This window comes from Leguminivora glycinivorella, chromosome 21 (genome assembly GCF_023078275.1).
Source record: "Leguminivora glycinivorella isolate SPB_JAAS2020 chromosome 21, LegGlyc_1.1, whole genome shotgun sequence".
Classification (NCBI taxonomy): Eukaryota; Metazoa; Arthropoda; class Insecta; order Lepidoptera; family Tortricidae; genus Leguminivora; species Leguminivora glycinivorella.
The window spans coordinates 303,581-323,371 of record NC_062991.1 but is presented as its reverse complement, the minus strand read 5'-3'; the positions used below and the strand labels follow the sequence as shown (position 1 = coordinate 323,371).

Genomic DNA, 19,791 nt, shown 5'->3' with positions numbered 1-19,791 from the left:
TTGTAAAGTTGCCTACAGTAGCCAAAAGGCTAAAAGCTCGGCCACACATGCGCGTTTTGAGAGCGTTAGCGGAGCGCAATGATAGCGGACGAATGCTGGCGTTGCGCCCAGCGGACGCCGGCGGGAACTAACGAGGCGGATTGCAACCGGAGTGCGCGCGGATTGCGAGTGGAACGCCAGCGTTCGTCCGGCGCACCGCTATCATTGCACTCCGCTGACGCTACGCTATCAAAACGCTTTATGTGTGGCGGAGGCTTAAAAGTGAAATACCATAAAAGTCATAAAACAAAACTCAATAATAGATAGACTATGACAGTGACATCGAATTTGAGACTGGGTTGATACATAACCCAGGCGTACGACACGACACGCCTCGCCAAGGTCATCTGTATAAAACAAGCATGTGACGCACCTCTAAGTATTCTCCTCTGAGCTCCTTGTCGTTGTTGGCTGTACTCGGGTACGTGACGCGCACGTCATCATCTATGAACACGCGTACCTCGCCAACAACACTTAGCTCCTTGTCATCGGTACGCGGGTGCGTGAACAAGCCCGTCATCTGTACGTACCACCTCTAAGTATTCTCCTCTAACAACACTTAGCTCCTTGTCGTTTTTGGCGGTGCGCAGGTGCGTGACGCGCACGACACGACACGGTTCGCCAAGGTCATCAGTATAAAACAAGCATGTGACGCACCTCCTCTAACAACACTTAAAATCCTTGTCGTTGTTGGCTGTACGCGGGTACGTGACGCGCACGACACGACACGCTTCGCTAAGGTCATCTGTATAAAACAAGCATGTGACGCACCTCTAAGTATTCTCCTCTGACAACACTTAGCTCCTTGTCGTTGTTGGCGGTGCGCGGGTATGTGACGCGCACGACACGACCGCCGCGGGCCGCCACGCCACGAGCCCACGCTTCGCCAAGGTCATCTGTGAGAAAAAAAATGCAATGTTATTTAGCGAACGAAGTGCCATGATGATAAAAGAAGGAACTGATAATTCATACGACACGCTTTTTGAATTTTTGAGTTAAAATTGCAGAAGATAAAAAGGAATAGACGTGTTCCAGCGATGCCGGGTTGATATCCAAAAGTACGTTTTTAATTTTTTCGTGGTGTCTATCGTTAGCAGGTTCTGCAGTTTGATTTGGTTTAGTTAACTAAAGAAAGTGTTACTAAGCTTCGGCCTCGATATGGCTTTCGTTCTGGCGACAACACCACTGAATTAGAGTGGTGCATTAGCGGTGCGGGAGACACTAATGTGAACCTCTGGGACATAAACGCTGGGCGCTCGATCATAAGTATGGCAACACTATAGCGTCTTTCAGAGTCTTTCTGGAGAATGGCGTTTTACGCAAAGCAGGCACGGAGTCTACTAGACGATGCTTGAGTGACGCTAATTAGATGATGTGGACCGCTGCGTTATCTCATAAACGCTTGTCGCACTGTCATAAGTGTGGCTACTAGCGTCAGCTCCGGAGAATGATGTCGTTATACAGTTGCGCCCGCGCACAGAGTCTACTAGACGCTAGTAGCTTGGGTGACGCGTGAGATGCTGTAGAGTATCTCATAGTGTTACTGACCTTCGTCCTCTTGCCGGTACGGCTCCCGTTCTGGCGACGATGCTGCTGAGCCGGAATCGTGCGCACGCGGCGCGGGAGACCTGTGACACACATTAAAATGACTGATAGTGTCATAAATTACATGTAGGGCGATACTTAATACGGGAATAAAGCCTCCGCCACACAAAAAGCGTTTTGAGAACGTAGGCGGAGCGTTAGCGGAGCGCAATGATAGCGGTGCGTCGAACGAACGCTGGCGTTCCGCTCGCAATCCGCGCTCGTTAGTTCCCTGCCGGCGTCCGCTGGGCGCAACGCCAGCGTTGTCCGGCGCACCGCTATCATTGCGCTCCGCTAACGCTCCGCCTACGCTCTCAAAACGCGCATGTGTGGCCGAGCTTTAAAACAAGTCGTCTATTTTACGATCACTTCCGATTTCACCCGAAACCCCTTCAAAAAGCGAAGGCACTTTAAGAACCAGGTACCATAAGGCGCCTGGCTTTGTACCGCGTACGTCGGGCTTCACTCGACACTTTCGGTGACAAAGGCGCCCGGCCTAACCGGTACATCAGGCTTTGCCCGATACTTTAAGTATGCGGATATTGAGCGTGCCAAAGGTTTTGATCGGCGTGCGTGGCGGTTTAGTCCTTCATTTTCCTCCCCGAATTTAATCTTTATATTGAAAATGTTTTGGACATCACAGAAGCTTAACCTGTGTCATGGAGGGTACTTTATTAGTCAAAATGTTTTGGACATCACATAGAAGCTTTAACTGTCGTATAAGACTTATTAAAGAATATGTTTTGACCGTCACGGAAACTTTACCTATTGAGGGTAATGTATTAGCAAAGAGGATCGAGTATTATAGAGAGTTACTGTCAAAGTAAAATGTGTAATTGTGTAATCACAGTGCATAGACTGATATGCCACCTTTCGACACGGGCTTAAAACTTTTGAACCTCAGTTTTGACAATTTGGCCCATATTCTTAGCTTGATATGTGTTAAAATGTCAAATATTAATATTAGCGCCATCTAGCCGAGTATCCCCCAAAAGTGTATCGCCATCTAGGTCACCGTACTTTTTTCTGTATGGTTTTGAGGTACGTTTTTTTCTTAGACTTTATCTGGCTATACGGAGTTAAATGTCTTTGGCATTAGCATTAGTGAAAATATTTTGGACATCACATAAGCTTTACCTGTCGTATGGGGGGTACTGTTGTTCTCCGTACAGTGAGGGCTCCTCCCGTTCGTAGTAGGGCTCCGCGGGGGGCTCCCCTGCCGCTGACACGCGACGGGGGGATGATCTAACACACAGCACACACAAACACGTAAGACGACACAATGGTCAGTCACACATTGGTGACAGGTGAGATGATGGCACATTAAATTGTGAACAAGAATATACAAGCGACAGGTTTCAAGAATGTACAGTCAGCTGCAAAATTGCATGGAGAAATTAGGAATGAATTCATTGATAAATTCGCCTTGCACTTTTACAGCTCACTGTACCATATTGTCACTTATCGTAAGGAGTGCTCGTTTATCCGAATGAACATGAGCGTCCTAATGCTTAAGCGACAATGTCGTACCTTTTGAAAACGTCACAAATAAGCTAACAATTAACAAGTTGGTACAAATGTTATACGAATACATTTACAACAAAGATTATAGGGGCGATCACAACAATAACACACAGACATAAATAATCAGGATACACAATTTTGGACAAGTAATAAAAAGCTAAAGGACCCTTGCTTACTTGGATTTGATTTTGTAACTCTGTCAAGACTAGAGGAGGTATACAGGTCTCATTTTTTTGGATTTCCACTTATATCTTATCTTATATCTTATCTTAGTCTAGTTAGTTGCCTGTGTGGTGACGGGTTAAGAATTTCACCACCCCTTTTCTTCCCGTGGGTGTTGTAGAAGACGACTATGGGATATGGGTTAAATTGTGGCGTAGGCGAGAGGCTGGCAACCTGTCACTGCAATGTCACAGTTTCGTTTCCTTTCGACCCCTTTTTTGCCAAGAGTGGCACTGAAGCTTTAGTAGTTTCATGTGCTCTGCCTACCCCTTTATGGGATACAGGCGTGATTGTATGTATGTATCTTAGTCTAATTTGGGGATCCTAACTTTAATATCATTTTATTGTTTAATAAATAAGTTAATTACCTGCGTAGTGGTTGATCGTCCACCTGGTAGTCTGGCGACCATCCGTCCATGAAGACTGGCTGGTACGGTGGGATGCTGGTCTTCCATTGCTCTCTGTAACACAACATGTTCACCACATTAGGAAGAGTCACCCAAGCCTGGTAGAAGGGTGTTTTTCAAAATAAATCTCGAATATCGAATTTCACCAGATCTGGACGTGTTTGGGCTCATTCTTCAAAGAATCACGAGCTAATTCGATCCCGACGATAAAAATATGTGTCCCAAATTTTGCATACAAAATTCGAGTTTCCAATACGTCACGCTCGAAAACTAAAATCGTGACGTAGAGGACATATTTTTTTATCGTCAGGATCGAATCAGCTCGTGATTCTGAGAAGAATGAGCCCAAACACGTCCAGATATGGTGAAATTCAATATTCGAGATTTATTTTGAAAAGCGCCCAGGAACGTCGCAAAAACAGAGGTCTACAGGGCTGCAGGGGGTTCTTCAAAAAAGAAGTGTACAGGTTTCTAAAGGGACGACAAGTAACGCCTCCGACAGGACTCGAATCGGTGACCAATGGAACACCGATCCAATTGCTTTTGGTGAAGGCTTACTTACTTAATTCACGGACTCAGCGACCCAAAAAGGATCTTGGCCTCCGACACAAGAAATCGCCACTCTGCCCTATCCTGCGCCACTTCACGCCAGTTGGGTAGACCGAGTACGGACAGCTCTTTCAATGTGCGTAGCCGAATGCACAAATATCGGGTGCTGATGACGGGAGGACTTACGGAACTAACTTGTTCCGTCTATTGTCCGTCGTCCGTCGGCAACCCGAACCCTCCTTAGAACTTGTGTACTTAACACAGCAAGAGAGAATGCACAAGTTTCTATGGGGTGGCAACGCGTATGTGACACTGTTTGAGTTGCATGCGTCCATAGGTTACGGTGACCGCTTTACATCAGGCGGGCCGTATGCTTGTTTGCCACCGTCGTAGTATTAAAAAAAATATATATATATATATCTCTTCCGTAGCTATCTATCTCTATCGCTCTTGCGTATCTGCGGGATTTCGCATCGCAGAAATTAATGCCATTCGGCTACCGGGCCTGGGCTTCCTCGCACCAGCGATATTGTTTCGCCAAAAGAAAATACTTTCCAATATAAATTTAATCATTTCTGGTCTAAAAGCGAATCCGTGTTGTCAAAGATAATCCGCGGAATATCCCGCACTTATCTTCGAGTTTATCTCATTCAGATATGTTTGTTAATGCTACATGTGTACCTATTATCTGCGGATTAATTTATATAAATAATCGCGCCACAAAAATACTTGATGACGCATACATTATCAGTTTACGGTCACTTCTGAAATGACATTATTTATTATAGGAAGTTCATTATGTGACGAGCATGTTTCAGGGGACCTAACTAATGTAACTCCTAACTACTGTAACTTATAGAGAAAGAACTCACCTAGGTATAAGCCAAGCATCGCCCAGCGAGTGCCACAATTCCGTCTCTTTACTGGTCACACAGTTCGCCAACAGATTCAACCCATCTCTAGCCAGAATATAGCTGAACTACCAACGGTCTATTAGTCACTTTATCTCGAATCTACTATTGTAATTTAAGTATGTAAAGAACTCACCTAGGTATAAGCCAAGCATCGCCCAGCGAGTGCCACAGCTCCGTCTCTTTACTGGTCACACAGTTCGCCAACAGATTTAACGCATCTCTCGTCAGTCAACAGTAGAACTGCAAATGGTCCCGTCGCTTCTTTCGTCAGCAGTAGCTGAACAACCAATGGTCACTTGCCAAATTAAAACTATTGGTAACTTATGTAAGGAACTCACCTAGGTATAAGCCAAGCATCTCCCAGCCCACAGCTCCGCATCTTGCGCAGATTTAACGCATCTCTCGTCAGCAGCGGCTGCACGACCCTCGCCGGCAGGGGCCCGGCCGCCCCGCCCTCCGCATCTTGCGCCGCATCCACTATCAAAGCCAGTGGCGTGAATAGGAAATGTACTAGTTCTGGAGCATTAGGATCGTGTATATGTGCGCGGAGACGCGCCAACAAGTTGAAGGATAGTTTGAATTTTTGTAGGACGTCGACGAAATCTCTTTCATGCGGCGGACGCGTTCTTAAAGCCAGCATTCCATCGCCGGCTCCGGCTTGTCTTTTGCCTCGTCGCGCGTCGTCTTCTTTCCAGTTCTCTGCCGGCGGCGGCGGCGTGTTGGAGGCGGGCGATGAACTTCTCGATGTCGTCGAAGCAGCGGTTGAGGATGGCGATGTCTTGCTCGTAGAGGCGCTCGGAGCCCGTTGAGGAGGCGTCGTCGCGTTCACGCTCGCGGCCCAGCTGCGCGGACATTTGCTGGAAAATAATGGAGTCGTTGAGGAACCTATAGGTTTGTCTTCAAGTGAGTAAGCTAATAGTGAGGCCTTGTGATGCATAAATAATATGCTGAAATACATACGACCGTATCAGAGCATTATTTAAGCCCAGAAAATGATATATTGACATTAGATAGATAACATGCTGTGTTCAACATATTCCTATAAGTACATTTTTAAGACACACACGAGTCGAACGCGGAAGACTGACGATGACGTCAGAGCGGAAGGACGGCTAGTGCAACGTGCAACCTGTCCGAAACGTTGGATAAAATGATTACGAGTAAAAATGTTATTTTATCGAGTAAGACCGAAAAATGTATACAAAACGCAAGAACTTAATGTGTTATATTCCTATGCATTCTGATGGAGTCCTGAAGCACTTACCACCAAGACCGCTTCCCATTGCTGACGCGTCAACGTATGGTACATACGCGCCATATTCACACTAAAATCCCCACATTTACCAAGACATAATATTTATATTGACTTGTTTGCACAAAGAAGGTGGAATTTAAATTGTAGGTACAGTGTTTTCCACCGCTCTTCTCGGCATCGACTAAGCGTTGCTATCGATAGATTATTCATCGATAGCTTATCGCTGGCGATACTATCGATCGTTTCGAGAAGCCGTGCAAATAATGGAAATTATCGACGGATCTCGGTCAATTTGCATTATTATCGAGATCGCTACCGCTTTGATATTCATATTTGATATTTGATATTAATAAAATAATGATTGTGATAGGATCTTTGGTCACGGTAGCGTCGGTAGCCTTTTGAAGTGGTGTCAAGACGGAAATGATTTACCTTCAGTGCATCTATCATGAATTTTTGAAATTGTAGGACATCACGGAAAATGGCATTTCATTGTATGGTGACAGTGAGCAGCGGTCAGCGCCCTACCTCTTACAGTCACTTACCTACTGCTATAAAATTACATACATTTTCCGTGACATTGACTCGTAATATTTATGCTATGCTATATTATGATATCGAGCAACGTATTCTAAAACGTTAAAAACTCGCGGTATAAGCTCAAAAGATTACGTGATACGGGCTGTAAAATTTCGTGCCAAGTGCAGAAAGTATTGTGTTAATTTGCAAAATTGCCCAGCCGATGCATAGTTGCAAATCTACTTGAAATTAAGATTATGTACTAGGTAGTCACCTTGAGAGAAGGGAGAAGATCGAGCAGTCAAAAGGGCCTACTTGGGGCGACCGATTGGACGCCGTCCTGCTGGACACCCGAAATAGGCTTGTACCGTTTCGTTCGTTGATCGGAGCGCTCCGATCTCGTTCAATCGCTCCCACGAACTAGTTCGCTCTTTTAGGTCTTTTGCTCATTTAGTTCAGCCAGACCAGCGACCACTGCGGTCAGAAAGATCAGAACGAATGGGACCGAATAGTGTCAAAATGATACGAATAGTCTACAGATAGAAACTTTCCGGGCCGAAAGGTTGTAAGTAACCGAAGTTTAATATGAAAACTTGACTTTTTTTGTTGCTCTGCTAAGTAGCTCTCGCTCTCGGTCGGCGCAGTCACATTCGTTCTCTCGATCCAAACCGCTCGCGCTCGCCGATCCTATACTGAACTAAATGAGCAAAGACCGATTCACAGACCACGGAAAGATTCAGTTCATTTCGGTCATTGATGGGATTTTATTCCTAACAGTTCATAGTTCGTGAACGACACAAGCCTAACCCGAAATATCGTTGGGCGGATAGAGTGGAGGTAGACCTCCGTTAGCTCGGCGTCGGCGAAAGCTGGCGCGATACCGCTCAACGCCGAGCAAAATGGCGTGCTGTGTTGGAGGCCAAAACTCATTTTGGGTTATCGCGCCAGCCATCAAGTAAGTTAATGAGTAGTAATAATAACATGAATAATTTCAATCTTCCTAATTCTAAATGTGACTGTGAACTCGTATCGTAATAATTGCCAATTATAACCTATATTCTTAAACGTGAAAATCTCTGGGTGTCAGGGGTATTATATTGTCTATCTCACCTGCCGCCGAGGTCGCTCGATGTCATCTCTCTCCCTCTCTCTCTCAATCACGAAGTCTCGCTCCCTCCCCGCGTCTGTTCCGCCCCCTCCGCCACCCCTGGAACAACACACACTGTTAACACTCTTTTATGACACAAAATAATCTTCAAACTAAACCAAGTCAATTGGCAAGTTGGCATTCTACATAATTCTATTAAGAGCGCAAAACAAAAATACACGTGGAGTGATTACATTTTTCAAACCTACCCTTCCAAAATATACCTAAATACTTTCAAGATTCAGAAAGCATTTGTTTTATTTTGAACCCCCCACGCAAAAAACGACGGGGTGTTATAAGTTTGACGTGTCTGTCTGTCTGTGTGTGTGTCTGTCTGTGGCATCGTAGCTCCCGAACGGATGAACCGATGTATATGTATTTAATTTTTTTTGTCTGAAAGCTGAGTTAGTCGGGAGTGTTCTTAGCCATGTTTCAAATCGGTCTACTATGTCGCGGTCGGGGGTTTTTTCAAAATTGTAATTTTGTGGTCATTGAATTAGGAATCGTTTGTTAGTGTTACTCAATAACACTTCAGAATAAATTTTGGAATATGTACGAAAATATATACACGAGTACACAAGTTTCTAATGGGTCGGCAACGCGCATGTGACATCCCTTGAGTTGCAGGCGTCCGTAGGTTGCGGTGACCGCTTTCCATCAGGCGGACCGTATACCTGTTTGCCACCGACGTGGTATAAAAAAATGAGAACTAGAGGATGTAAACCTACCGTGTAGTTACTGTACTGTACGTTGCAGCGTCATTATTTTTTTTAGATTGTTGACAAAATAAGAATGAAGGTAGGACGAAAACGATTACGCGCATTTTAAAGTGCATATACGTTGTTCAAAAACATTTTTTAAACAACCTTACCCAGTTCATTCCCCTGGAGCGCCCGCTCCCCTAAATTACATACGAATTATTAACCGACTTCAAAAAAGGAGGAGGTTCTCAATTCGACTGAATGTTTTTTTTTTTAGACACCGTGTGCCTATAGGACGCTCCACGGGTTAATAAAACACCTCAAAAAGTGGGTCGCACCAACCACTGAGGGTATGAGACCGCCTCGAAGTCACAGAGTCCGAAGACCATTTCCATTTGACATGTGTATTTGACTGTTGTCACTCCAAGAGTGCATCTGAACGTCTGTCAAGTTATACCAGCTTGACAGCACTGGCTTCCTTCGAAAGCGGTTGACCCGTTCATTCTACATTCAAAATGGTATCTATGCAGAAGAAATAAAAATTTCGATAGCGCGATGTAGAACTGCAAGTTTTATTGCGGTTGAATTGAGCAAAATTGCACTTTAATGCGTGGGGTTACGGGTTGTGAGGGCTGCTTAGCGTTTTGCAAATGCTGGTCAAAATCGTCTTGGGTGGTTTTGATGTTTACAGATTTTATTATTAGTTTGGCGTCATTGTTATGCAAAATTTTATTCAATTTGTAACAACAATACAACAATGAAAATTTGTAAGATTATAAGGGGCAAAGTTGATGTTTAGCCGGTAGTGATAAGCAAGAAAATATTCTAATTTATAGTATCTATACGGTCCGAATATTAAACAAATTTTACCACCGAGTGAAACACAAAAATTTTCACCACGCCGCCACGAGAAAAAATACATAGATTCTAACTGTAAAATATCCAATCTTGTATGATTCAAAATCATAATTTTTTAAGGGGCTGACAACACCCAATTGCGTAAAATTGATGTTACTTGCGCAGTTTTTTAAGACAAACTATTAGTCTTAGTAAGGCAAGTAAATTATATGTTATTATTCATTATATTTCAAAGAACATAGCCGTACTCGATACACGATTTAATGAAATCGGCTCGATAGAAAAAAATTGCAGAGATTGGTCTCGAGTTCGTCATTAAACGGTTGTATGTCGTTCAATTATTCACTTAGTTGTCTTTATAGTTAGTATTATTATAATAACAAATATATACATATCTAAAACACTAACAAAACATTTTGCACAAATAATGCATCTTTCTATTTTATTTTAATATTTTCCGCACTTTTCGTACCTATCCGCCCTCTTTTAGTGGCATCGCGACAGACAGTGTATGCTAGCGTCAAGGCCATTGGGTGCTGTCAGCGTCTTAAACTCTCTTTTTGTCTTGTTGTCTGACAATATCACAAGTATCTAAATTATGCGAAGACCAAAGGCCGAGCTCCGCGTATCTAAAGTATCGAAGACGGCAGCAGTAGATTTAGGCACTAGTCCCACCGCGAGCTACTAAACTATGAGCTATCGTCTATAAAAACGAACAAAAGATAAGCACTCCCGTGCAAATAAAAGACACGGCGATATTGATAGTTCACCGCTGGGCGAGTAACTATAAACATCGCCGTGTCTCTTTTATTCTTTACACGGGAGGGATTATCTTTTGTTCGTTTTTATAACCAATAGCTCATAGTTTACTTACTAGCTCGCGCTGGGAGCAGTGCCATACAGTCCGTGAAATTTCATAAAGGCCCTCGGTTTCGGGTGACATCGGACGACATTGTTTGACACTGACTTCTCTTATTCTCGTATCGCTAATTTGAAAAAACCCCCGACTGCGACATAGTAGACCGATTTTCATGAAACATGGCTAAGAACACTCCCGACTAACTCAGCTTTCAGACAAAAAAACTAAATCTAAATCGGTTTATCCGTTCGGGAGCTACGATGCCACAGACAGACACACACACACAGACAGACAAACATACAGACAGATAGACAGACAGACAGACAGACGGACAGACAGACAGACATGTCAAAATTATAACACCCCGTCATTTTTGCGTCGGAGGTTAAAAATACGAATGTCATTTTGAAAACTCACACACTGCACGTTCCCATTTTTGTTTTTTTTTTTTCTCTTTAAACACAGTAACCCTCTCTCTGTATACTACAACTCCAAAAATTAACAGAAATATTGGAAAATGAATACTAAATCCCGTACCGGTATTTCGCGCGGCGCGTGCGCACAGGTTGTTGGTTGTACATCTCACTGACCTCGCTCTGCACTTCACTTCATCTCGATATATCTTATCGGATTAGATACCTGACTGGCTTTGTGACCGTAAATACTTGTGTTTTGATATCGGTGGATAAATAAACATACCTACTCAAATATTTGTCACCTTGAATTGCAAAGCGTACGAGGTACGGAAAGTACGGAAAAATATTAAAATAAAAATAGAAAAATGCATTATTTGTGCAATATGTTTCGTTAGTGTTTTAGGTATGTATATTTTTGTAGTTGTAATTTTAATTAAAGACAACTAAGTAAATAACTGAACGACATAGAACCGTTTAATGACGAACTCGAGACCAATCTTTGAAATTTTTTTCTATCGAGCCGATTTCGTTAAATCGTGTATCCAGCGTGCGTAGCCGAATGGCATTTCTCCGACGCTAAATCTAAAACGAAACGCCGCGCCTGTTAGTCTGGCTCTGTCGCGCCAATACAACGAATAGTTCTACTAGCGTTTCGTTTCGTCAGCGTTTGTGCCATTCGGCTACGCACCAAGCTATGTTCGTTGAAATATAATGAATAAATAATACATATAATTTTCTTGCCTTGCTAAAACGAATAGTTCGTCTTAAAAAACTGCGCAAGTAACATCAATTTTTGTGCAAATGAGTGTTGTCAGCCCCTTAACTGTAAAAGATTTAGCTTTACAGTGTATGGAAGAAATGTAGATTTCATATTTAATTTAATTAATTTTAATTTATTTATTTGGCTCACAAAACAAGTTACAGACATTAATAGAAAAATACATTACAATTTTACTAAAGTACTGAGCTGGCCTATAACTCTAAACATGTGTGCACAGATAGTATTTAATTTAAGTAAACAATATGCGCTAGGGAGGGGCTATACTAGGTACATCATATTACACATCATATATACTAGGTACATTGTGGAAGAGCAACTGACTAAACTTATACATATTACATACATATAACTTAAAACTAAGCTAAGTAGAAATTATCATAGACATATAGACATAAACATGTTCGTAATTGCCATTACTGACTAGACATATGAACGCAGCTTATGGATTATGTGTAAAAGATTTAAATGATGTATTTAAATGAAATAAAATGACCACGAGGGCGACGAGAGACGGAGCTCCGCGGCGATTTTAGAAAAAGTACACAATCTTTGCCCTATATCTTTTTAACCGTAAGAGCTACAGTTCTACAATGTATAGAGGAATTATAGTTTATTTTACGTTCTTCACAACTGTATTAGATCATTTCGTCGTATCTATAACGGTCTAAGAGTTATAGTCAAAAAACAACACATTACTTACTTTAGCGCATTTAGCTCTTCAACTAGCGCCTGTGCCCCAACATCATGACACTGGAAGATGTGTAGCTCCTTCCTCGGCGCTTCTCCAGGTGCGGGGGAGTTAGCCGGTGAGGGGGAGGAGGGGGGGCCCACAACGAAGGCGAGTACGTTGTTGTACAGCTCCGCGGGCTCAGGGGAGGTGAAGGCGGTAGGGGAGTGGACCCAGGCCGCGGGGAAGCGCTCCATCACGGACTGAAACAACACCAAAAAAGTTATAACTGGGTGTTTAAGCCACCAAGTCCACATACGTATTGGACGCATCGCATCGCATTTTTAACCCCCGACGCAAAAACGACGGGGTGTTATAAGTTTGACGTTTCTGTCTGTCTGTCTGTGGCATCGTAGCTCCCGAACCGATGAACCGATTTAGATTTCGTTTTTTTTTGTTTGAAAGCTGAATTAGTCGGGAGTGTTCTTAGCCATGTTTCATGAAAATCGGTCCACTATGTCGCGGTTGGGAATTTTTTCAAAATTTCAATTTTGTGGTCCGGTTATTTCGGTACGTACGGCGCGGATCAGTGGACGCACATGTGTGACTTTCTATACAAAGAAAATAATACTAAATGCGGGTTTGTGGACGCCTCCCTTTAGTGTTGATAAACTGTATATTTACCCCTTATTCATAAACGTACTCTAATGTTATTAATAAGCCGATAAAGTTCGTTTGTCCTTTTCTATCACACCAATACGTCGGAAGGGACAAACGAACTTTATCGGCTTGATAACTTTAGACTACGTTTACGAATAGGGGGTTTAGCGTAAGTATACACTAGTTTTACGAAAGCGACTACCATCTGACCTTCTATCCAACCCAAAGGGTAACTAATAAGGCCTTATTGGGATTAGTCAGGTTTCCTCACGATGTTTTCGCACAAGTCACACGCTCTTACCGTATAAATATAGCATGGCCTCTTACCCCTGTTTCGTAGTCCATAACAAGCACCCACTGTCCGTCTAAACATAACTGCATCTTTTGGCTCCATATTCCTGTAACACACACAAAAATTATGGTTAGTTTGAGAAGTTTATCATAAAAATCCAACGGCATGTGAAAACAGCATGTTATGCTACCATTTAGGTACCATAGCGGTAAGAGCGTGCGACTTTCAATCCGGAGGTCGCGGGTTCGAACCCCGGCTCGTACCAATGAGTTTTTCGAAACTTATGTGCGAAATGTCATTTGATATTTGCCAGTCGCTTTTCGGTGAAGGAAAACATCGTGAGGAAACCGGACTAATTCCAATAAGGCCTAGTTACCATTTGGGTTGGAAGGTCACATGGCAGTCGCTTTCGTAAAACTAGTGCCTACGCCAAATCCTGGGATTAGTTGTCACAGCGGACCTCAGGCTCCCATGAGCCGTGGAAAATGCCGGGATAACGCAACTATGATGCTTTAGCGAGGTCCAACTGGAGAAGTTAATCCACCTTTTTCTTACTATGATGGTGCCTATTAAGTGCGTTTTCACATTATCCGATCCGATATCGGACATCGGAAGGATTTCAAAGTCAAAAATCAAATATGGCGGCTAAAATGTTTGGGATATCGGTCCTACATCCGATATCGGATCGGATAATTTGAAAACGTACTTACTTTACTTTATTAAATTGTGTAATAGGTACACAGTACACACATGTGTAGCTCGGCCACACATGCGCGTTTTGATAGCGTAGGCGGAGCGGTAGCGGAGCGTTAGCGGAGCGCAACGATAGCGGTGCGCCCAGCGGACGCCGGCGGGAACTAACGAGCGCGGATTGCGAGCGGAATGCGCGCGGATTGCGAGCGGAACGCCAGCGTTCCGCCGGCGCGCCGCTATCATTGCGCTCAGCTAACGCTCCGCTGACGCTACGCTATCAAAACGCTTTATGTGAGGCGGAGGCTTTAATGTATTTGTGCTGTCCATATCATTATCAGCATATCTACGCATTAGTTAAACATGATTACAAAAGGAATTACTCAAGACAAGGTAAAGTACCGAAGTACACTTTACGATAGTGTTACAATATAATTAGTGAATCATTCACGGAAAATTGCATTCGTATATAATATCTAGATTATAGGTACTTAGATGAAGATTAATGAGTAATGTAATTATTTCTCTAATTGTCTTTTAAGTACTTGTAAGTCAGTATATCGGTAGGTACACTTAGTTGATAGTGTGTAAGGAGTTGGATCACAACCTTGACTAGCAAGCGCAGCGCGCTGCCGGAACAGCACGAGGCCACACTGGCAGGGTCGCCATGTAAGGAGGAGCGTTGAAGAAAGCTACTTGTTAGCTGAACGTGTGGTTTATAGCCTGACCAGAAATATATGACTACGCGCCATTTTTAACTATAAAACTCCCGTGAGACTCATACATATTTAAAAAATATTTTAAGCAGGTTACTCACGTATTAAGTCGATATAGCGTTCGACATGTTTCGATCCAATTTTCGAGGATCTTTCTCAAGAGTAGCGACCCCGCCTTTACGTGTCGAGAGCGCGACGCATACCCAGCACGCGAGTGAGTGTTCGAACGCTATATCGACTTAATACGTGAGTAACCCGCTTAAAATATTTTTTTTTTAATACTACGCGCCATCTTGCGGAAAATCATTGGAACTATTTTCTTCATACTAAACTGAACTGTCACCGCATACATCAGAATGACAGCGCCCTCTTGATAATAGTCGTATACACTGTGTAACATAATTGCCGAAGATAAATCCTACGGCTTATACATTACCTTCTATAGTACCTTTAATTTTCATGGTGTTTATTTAAAAAAAAGGAAGTGGTATTCGTAACCGCTATTCGATACCGGTTATGCTCTTAAATGGATCACCAGCATTAATGTTACACCCTGTATTTCTGGTCAGGCTTTACTAAAATATGATCCTTACGGCTCAGCCACGAAATTGGGCTAAGCGGTGAGCGGCGGCCATACATTGGAGCGAGACACAGCGATGGGACTTTTCATTCGCACGTAGGGCTGCCGCTCACCGCTGTCGCGCTTAGAACATTGTCGTGGCCAGGCCGTTAAGCTACGGAATATACACCCTGATTTTATTGAATTCCGTTAATTTTAAGGGAAGATTATTTAGTTCAAATACAATCAACTTCTCTAAGAAACTCTTACCTCTTACGGTTATCGAATTATTAAAAAAAAAAAATTTCTGAACGTGAACACGTGTGTGGCATCCCTTACCACTTCCTAATGTTATTTGTTTTGACATGTGCCGTCAAACACTTGACAATGACTTTAATGTTATGATTAAGGTCCTCTCACACTAATTAATCCATTTATTATGTATGCAAAAGAAAAAAACAATTTTTCGAATTTAACAAAAAGCTACATACAGGGTGGTTCCTGATGATGATCCTAACTGCGTGTCGAATTTAAAGGAAAACAAAAAAAACACGGTGTATATACAGACGTCAAGATGTGTGTGTACAGAGCACACTACAGATGATACGAACCGTTGGTTTTCTCCAGCTGTAGCAGCCGTCTCATTCCATCAGCAGGGTAGACTATCCCCGTCTCTCTCGTGACGGTGAAGGTGGCGAGGTGTTCCAGGGTATACGCCCCCCCACCCCCTTGGGAGGCTGCCCCAGCGCCTCGTAGACCTGGAAATGGTTGATATTGTATTAAGGTGTGTTTGAAATTGGACACTTGAAATGTTTTTTTTTAATACCACATCGGTGGCAAACAGGTATACGGCCCACCTGATTGAAAGCGGCCACCGCAACCTAATTATGGACGCCTGCAACTCAAGGGGTGTCACATGCGCGTTGCCGACCCATTAGACTTGTACACTTGTTACTTTACCCCATACTGTAGTTCATCGGGAATACCTCGGCAAGCTTAAGTGGAAGACTTACAAAGAGATTGTATATGAGAGAAAAGTAAAAAATTTCAGAGGACTTTCTCTGAAAAAGTCAGGGAAATCCTGAATATCCTGATAAAAGACCAGGTCAGAAGCACCTTAACCCGAGGTTAACCCACCATTTTATATGGAATTTGACAGTTGACAGCCCCCTAACCCTGAGTTAAGTGGTTGGTGCAAATGGGCCTAAGAGACACACCCCTCCGTATGGCACAGACACAAATCTCAGTATTGACTCATTGAGCTTGAAAGTTTTTTTTAAATAAAGGTAGTCACCCACCTGCCAGCTCATCGAACTCGTCAAGCGCGCGCTGCGCCTCTCCCCGCGACCCGCGCGTGCCCGCGCGAGACGCCATCCCTCTCTATCTTCAGCCTTATGAGAGGGACATCACAGGATTCGTCGTCAACCTTCTCGTTTAGTCTGGAAAGAGGGAAATCATCTGTTAATGCTTTATATCGTATGCGAGGTTCATGAATTGTAGACCTGTAAGACCTGGGTACGTAGCCGAATGGCAAAAACGCTCACGAAACTAAACGCTCGTAGATATCTGTCTCTATCGCTCTTGCGTATTGGCGTGACAGAGCCAGACTAACTTTCGCGGCGTTTCGTTTTTTAACCCCCGACGCAAAGACGAAGGGGTGTTATAAGTTTGACGTGTCTGTCTGTCTGTCTGTCCGTCTGTCTGTCTGTCTGTCTGTCTGTTTGTCTGTCTGTGTGTGTGTCTGTCTGTGGCATCGTAGCTGCCGAACGGATGAACCGATTTAGATTTAGTTTTTTTTGTCTGAAAGCTGAGTTAGTCGGGAGTGTTCTTAGCCATGTTTCATGAAAATCGGTCCACTATGTCGCGGTCGGGGGTTTTTTCAAAATTTTAATTTTGTGGTTAGGTTATATTTCGCGTCGTAGACATGCTATTCGGCTACGGCATCAGAGCAGTTGCATATCCCTTTTAGGAATAAAAGCGTGAGTTTATGTACATCTATGTATGTATGTGTATAAAAACAGTTCACAATACCGTATCATGTGTTAGAAACCGATAAGTCATAGCAAGCATAGTTTCTCCAATAACGCATTGTGACATACGTAGAATCCATTAGGTGTCACTTTTTAAGGCAAAAAACAATCCGATGTGCATTTTCTCGCAGATTCGACGCACGCGCACCTGAGTCTAGACTAGAGAGCGCTGCGTGGGAATAAAGCCTCCGTCACACATAACCGTTTAGAGAGCGTGGGCATAAGCGGCACGCGGGCGCGCTGGCGGTACACTCTCATCGCGCCCCGCTCACGCCACGCTGTCAAAACGCGCATGTGTGGCGGAGGCTTTATGGTGGTCTGCTCCCACACTGGCCGTATAAAAACCGTTATAAATGTATCATGAGACCGGTACTTATGTACCTATATATTACCTAAGTTGGACAATTAAAAAAAAAAAAAAATGTTATATAACATTTTATGACAGAGACTGGGCTATGACTCTGACATTGCGCTGTTCCCTGTCACACAATTTTATATAGAAATTATTAACAGCCAGTACCATAAGGTAAAGTGATGTTCTGAGATTACGTTTTAATGTGGAAATAGAAATACATGAAAACACTAGGGAACATTTACTCTTGAAATGAGATCGGGAATACGCAGTTAAAATTATTTCGTTTCCTCATTAGCAACATGTACATATTTCGATTAGTTGATATGACCTGTCAGTTGGAATTGTCCCCTTGTACCTTATCCTACATACATGTTTGTTATCATTAATCTATCAGTTAAACTTCGTAACCAAATCAAATAAAAAATAAAACTATAAATCCAAGGTTTAAGGCGAACATACAATGTGTTCATCAAAGTGTACACTATGACACACACAGATTAAACATGATAAGCTTAATTATGAATATACTACCTTATTATATGTACGCAAAGGTACAGAATTGCATGGTCAGACTGTGTGAGTACAACCTAGCCAACGTCACAATAGCTTACGCTTTGTAAGCTTATTGTTGCTGGGCGTTTTCCAAATTAAATCTCAAATATCGAATTTCACCAGATCTGGACGTGTTTGGGCTGATTATTCTGAATCACGAGCTGATTCGATCCCGACGATAAAAAAATGTGTCCCAAATTTTCCATACAAAATTCGAGTTTCCAATACGTCACGCACGTGGTAAGTTCATACTAAAATCGTGACGTAAAAGGGAAAAAAATAGGACACATTTTTTTATCGTCAGGATCGAATCAGCTCGTGAGTCTGAGAAGAATGAGCCCAAACACGTTCAGATATGGTAAAATAAAATCGATTTTCGAGATTTATTTTGGAAAACGCCTAGCTAGCTCTCTTCGCTCGTCTGCAGTGGTGCGACAGAGACAGATGCAGACTGCGTTTCGGTCGTCACCTAGCGTCAATGAATGGGACTTCGGCTAGACCAGCTGGCATTGAACGATATCAGGCCTTATTAGACTGAGATAAGTCATAAGATTGAATATAGTTTGGAGTTGGTATGGTGACACATCGCGAATACTCTGCATTCCACTGATAAGGAGTATTGTCATCACTTTAATCGCGTGGCAAGAATCTAGCGTAGCCTCGTAGCGAGGGCAATGAAATGATCCAGAAAAGGCAACAGGGTACGGAGCCAAATGCACAAACGATTACGATAATATAATGGTCATTGCAGCTAGTTATCACGTCTCTAGCTATATCTATCTCCACATATGTCGTGGTTCACGCACACACTGTCAACTGTTCAAATACCATTGTCCACATTGTTATTCGTTTATATACCTCATTTGAAAGCCATAAGAGCTATTATAGAGTCAGTTGTGCTGCTAGACTCAAGGAGGTTTCATACTTTACAATTATCACTTTTGTCACGTTTACAGATTACAAAATATTGTATTCGTTTAAAGTATTAGCGGTGCGATGTGGGTAAACACTTTCGTCATATGAGTTAGGTGAGGTTTATTATTTTCTGTGGACATCATAAAATAAACTAACTTCATTTTTTTTCTTTGTCTAAATGGGTAAATGAACATTTTCTTGCCTGTTATTGCCATGGTTACGGTCCCCAGAGTCACGCTGGTTTTATGCAAAATTATGCTACTTAAACTATGCAAACATGCATTTCTCTGGTGTTAACAAGCCCTTTCCTGAATTTGCCATTTCAGTAGCATAATTTTGCATAAAACCAGCGTGACTTAGGGGACCGTAACCATGGCAATAACAGGCAGAAAAAGTTGAATTCATATGATATGAGAATAAATGTAAACTTCATATACAAAGAGTTTTATACGAGACTCAATATTACAGATTTGGAACAATCCATGATGGGAATGAAAAAACTATCATTTTGTCGTCCACATTGAAAATGTTGCTTTTTTTGTGTGCAGTATGTATCTCTACTGCTTTTTCGTTAATTCAT

At 42.7% G+C, this 19,791-nt stretch overlaps 1 protein-coding gene across 1 annotated transcript in view; it reads right to left on the bottom strand.

Moving 5' to 3' along the window:
- Positions 1–19,791, bottom strand: part of LOC125237383 (epidermal growth factor receptor kinase substrate 8-like protein 2) — a 43,564-nt gene that overhangs the window by 8,971 nt on the left and 14,802 nt on the right. The window contains 12 exon segments of the mRNA XM_048144401.1: positions 811–935; positions 1,588–1,667; positions 2,761–2,868; positions 3,738–3,830; positions 5,373–5,442; positions 5,624–5,916; positions 5,918–6,096; positions 8,124–8,220; positions 12,476–12,705; positions 13,430–13,500; positions 15,971–16,117; positions 16,658–16,798. Coding sequence (XP_048000358.1) covers positions 811–935; positions 1,588–1,667; positions 2,761–2,868; positions 3,738–3,830; positions 5,373–5,442; positions 5,624–5,916; positions 5,918–6,096; positions 8,124–8,220; positions 12,476–12,705; positions 13,430–13,500; positions 15,971–16,117; positions 16,658–16,733 — 1,569 coding nt within the window. The 5' untranslated portion in view covers positions 16,734–16,798.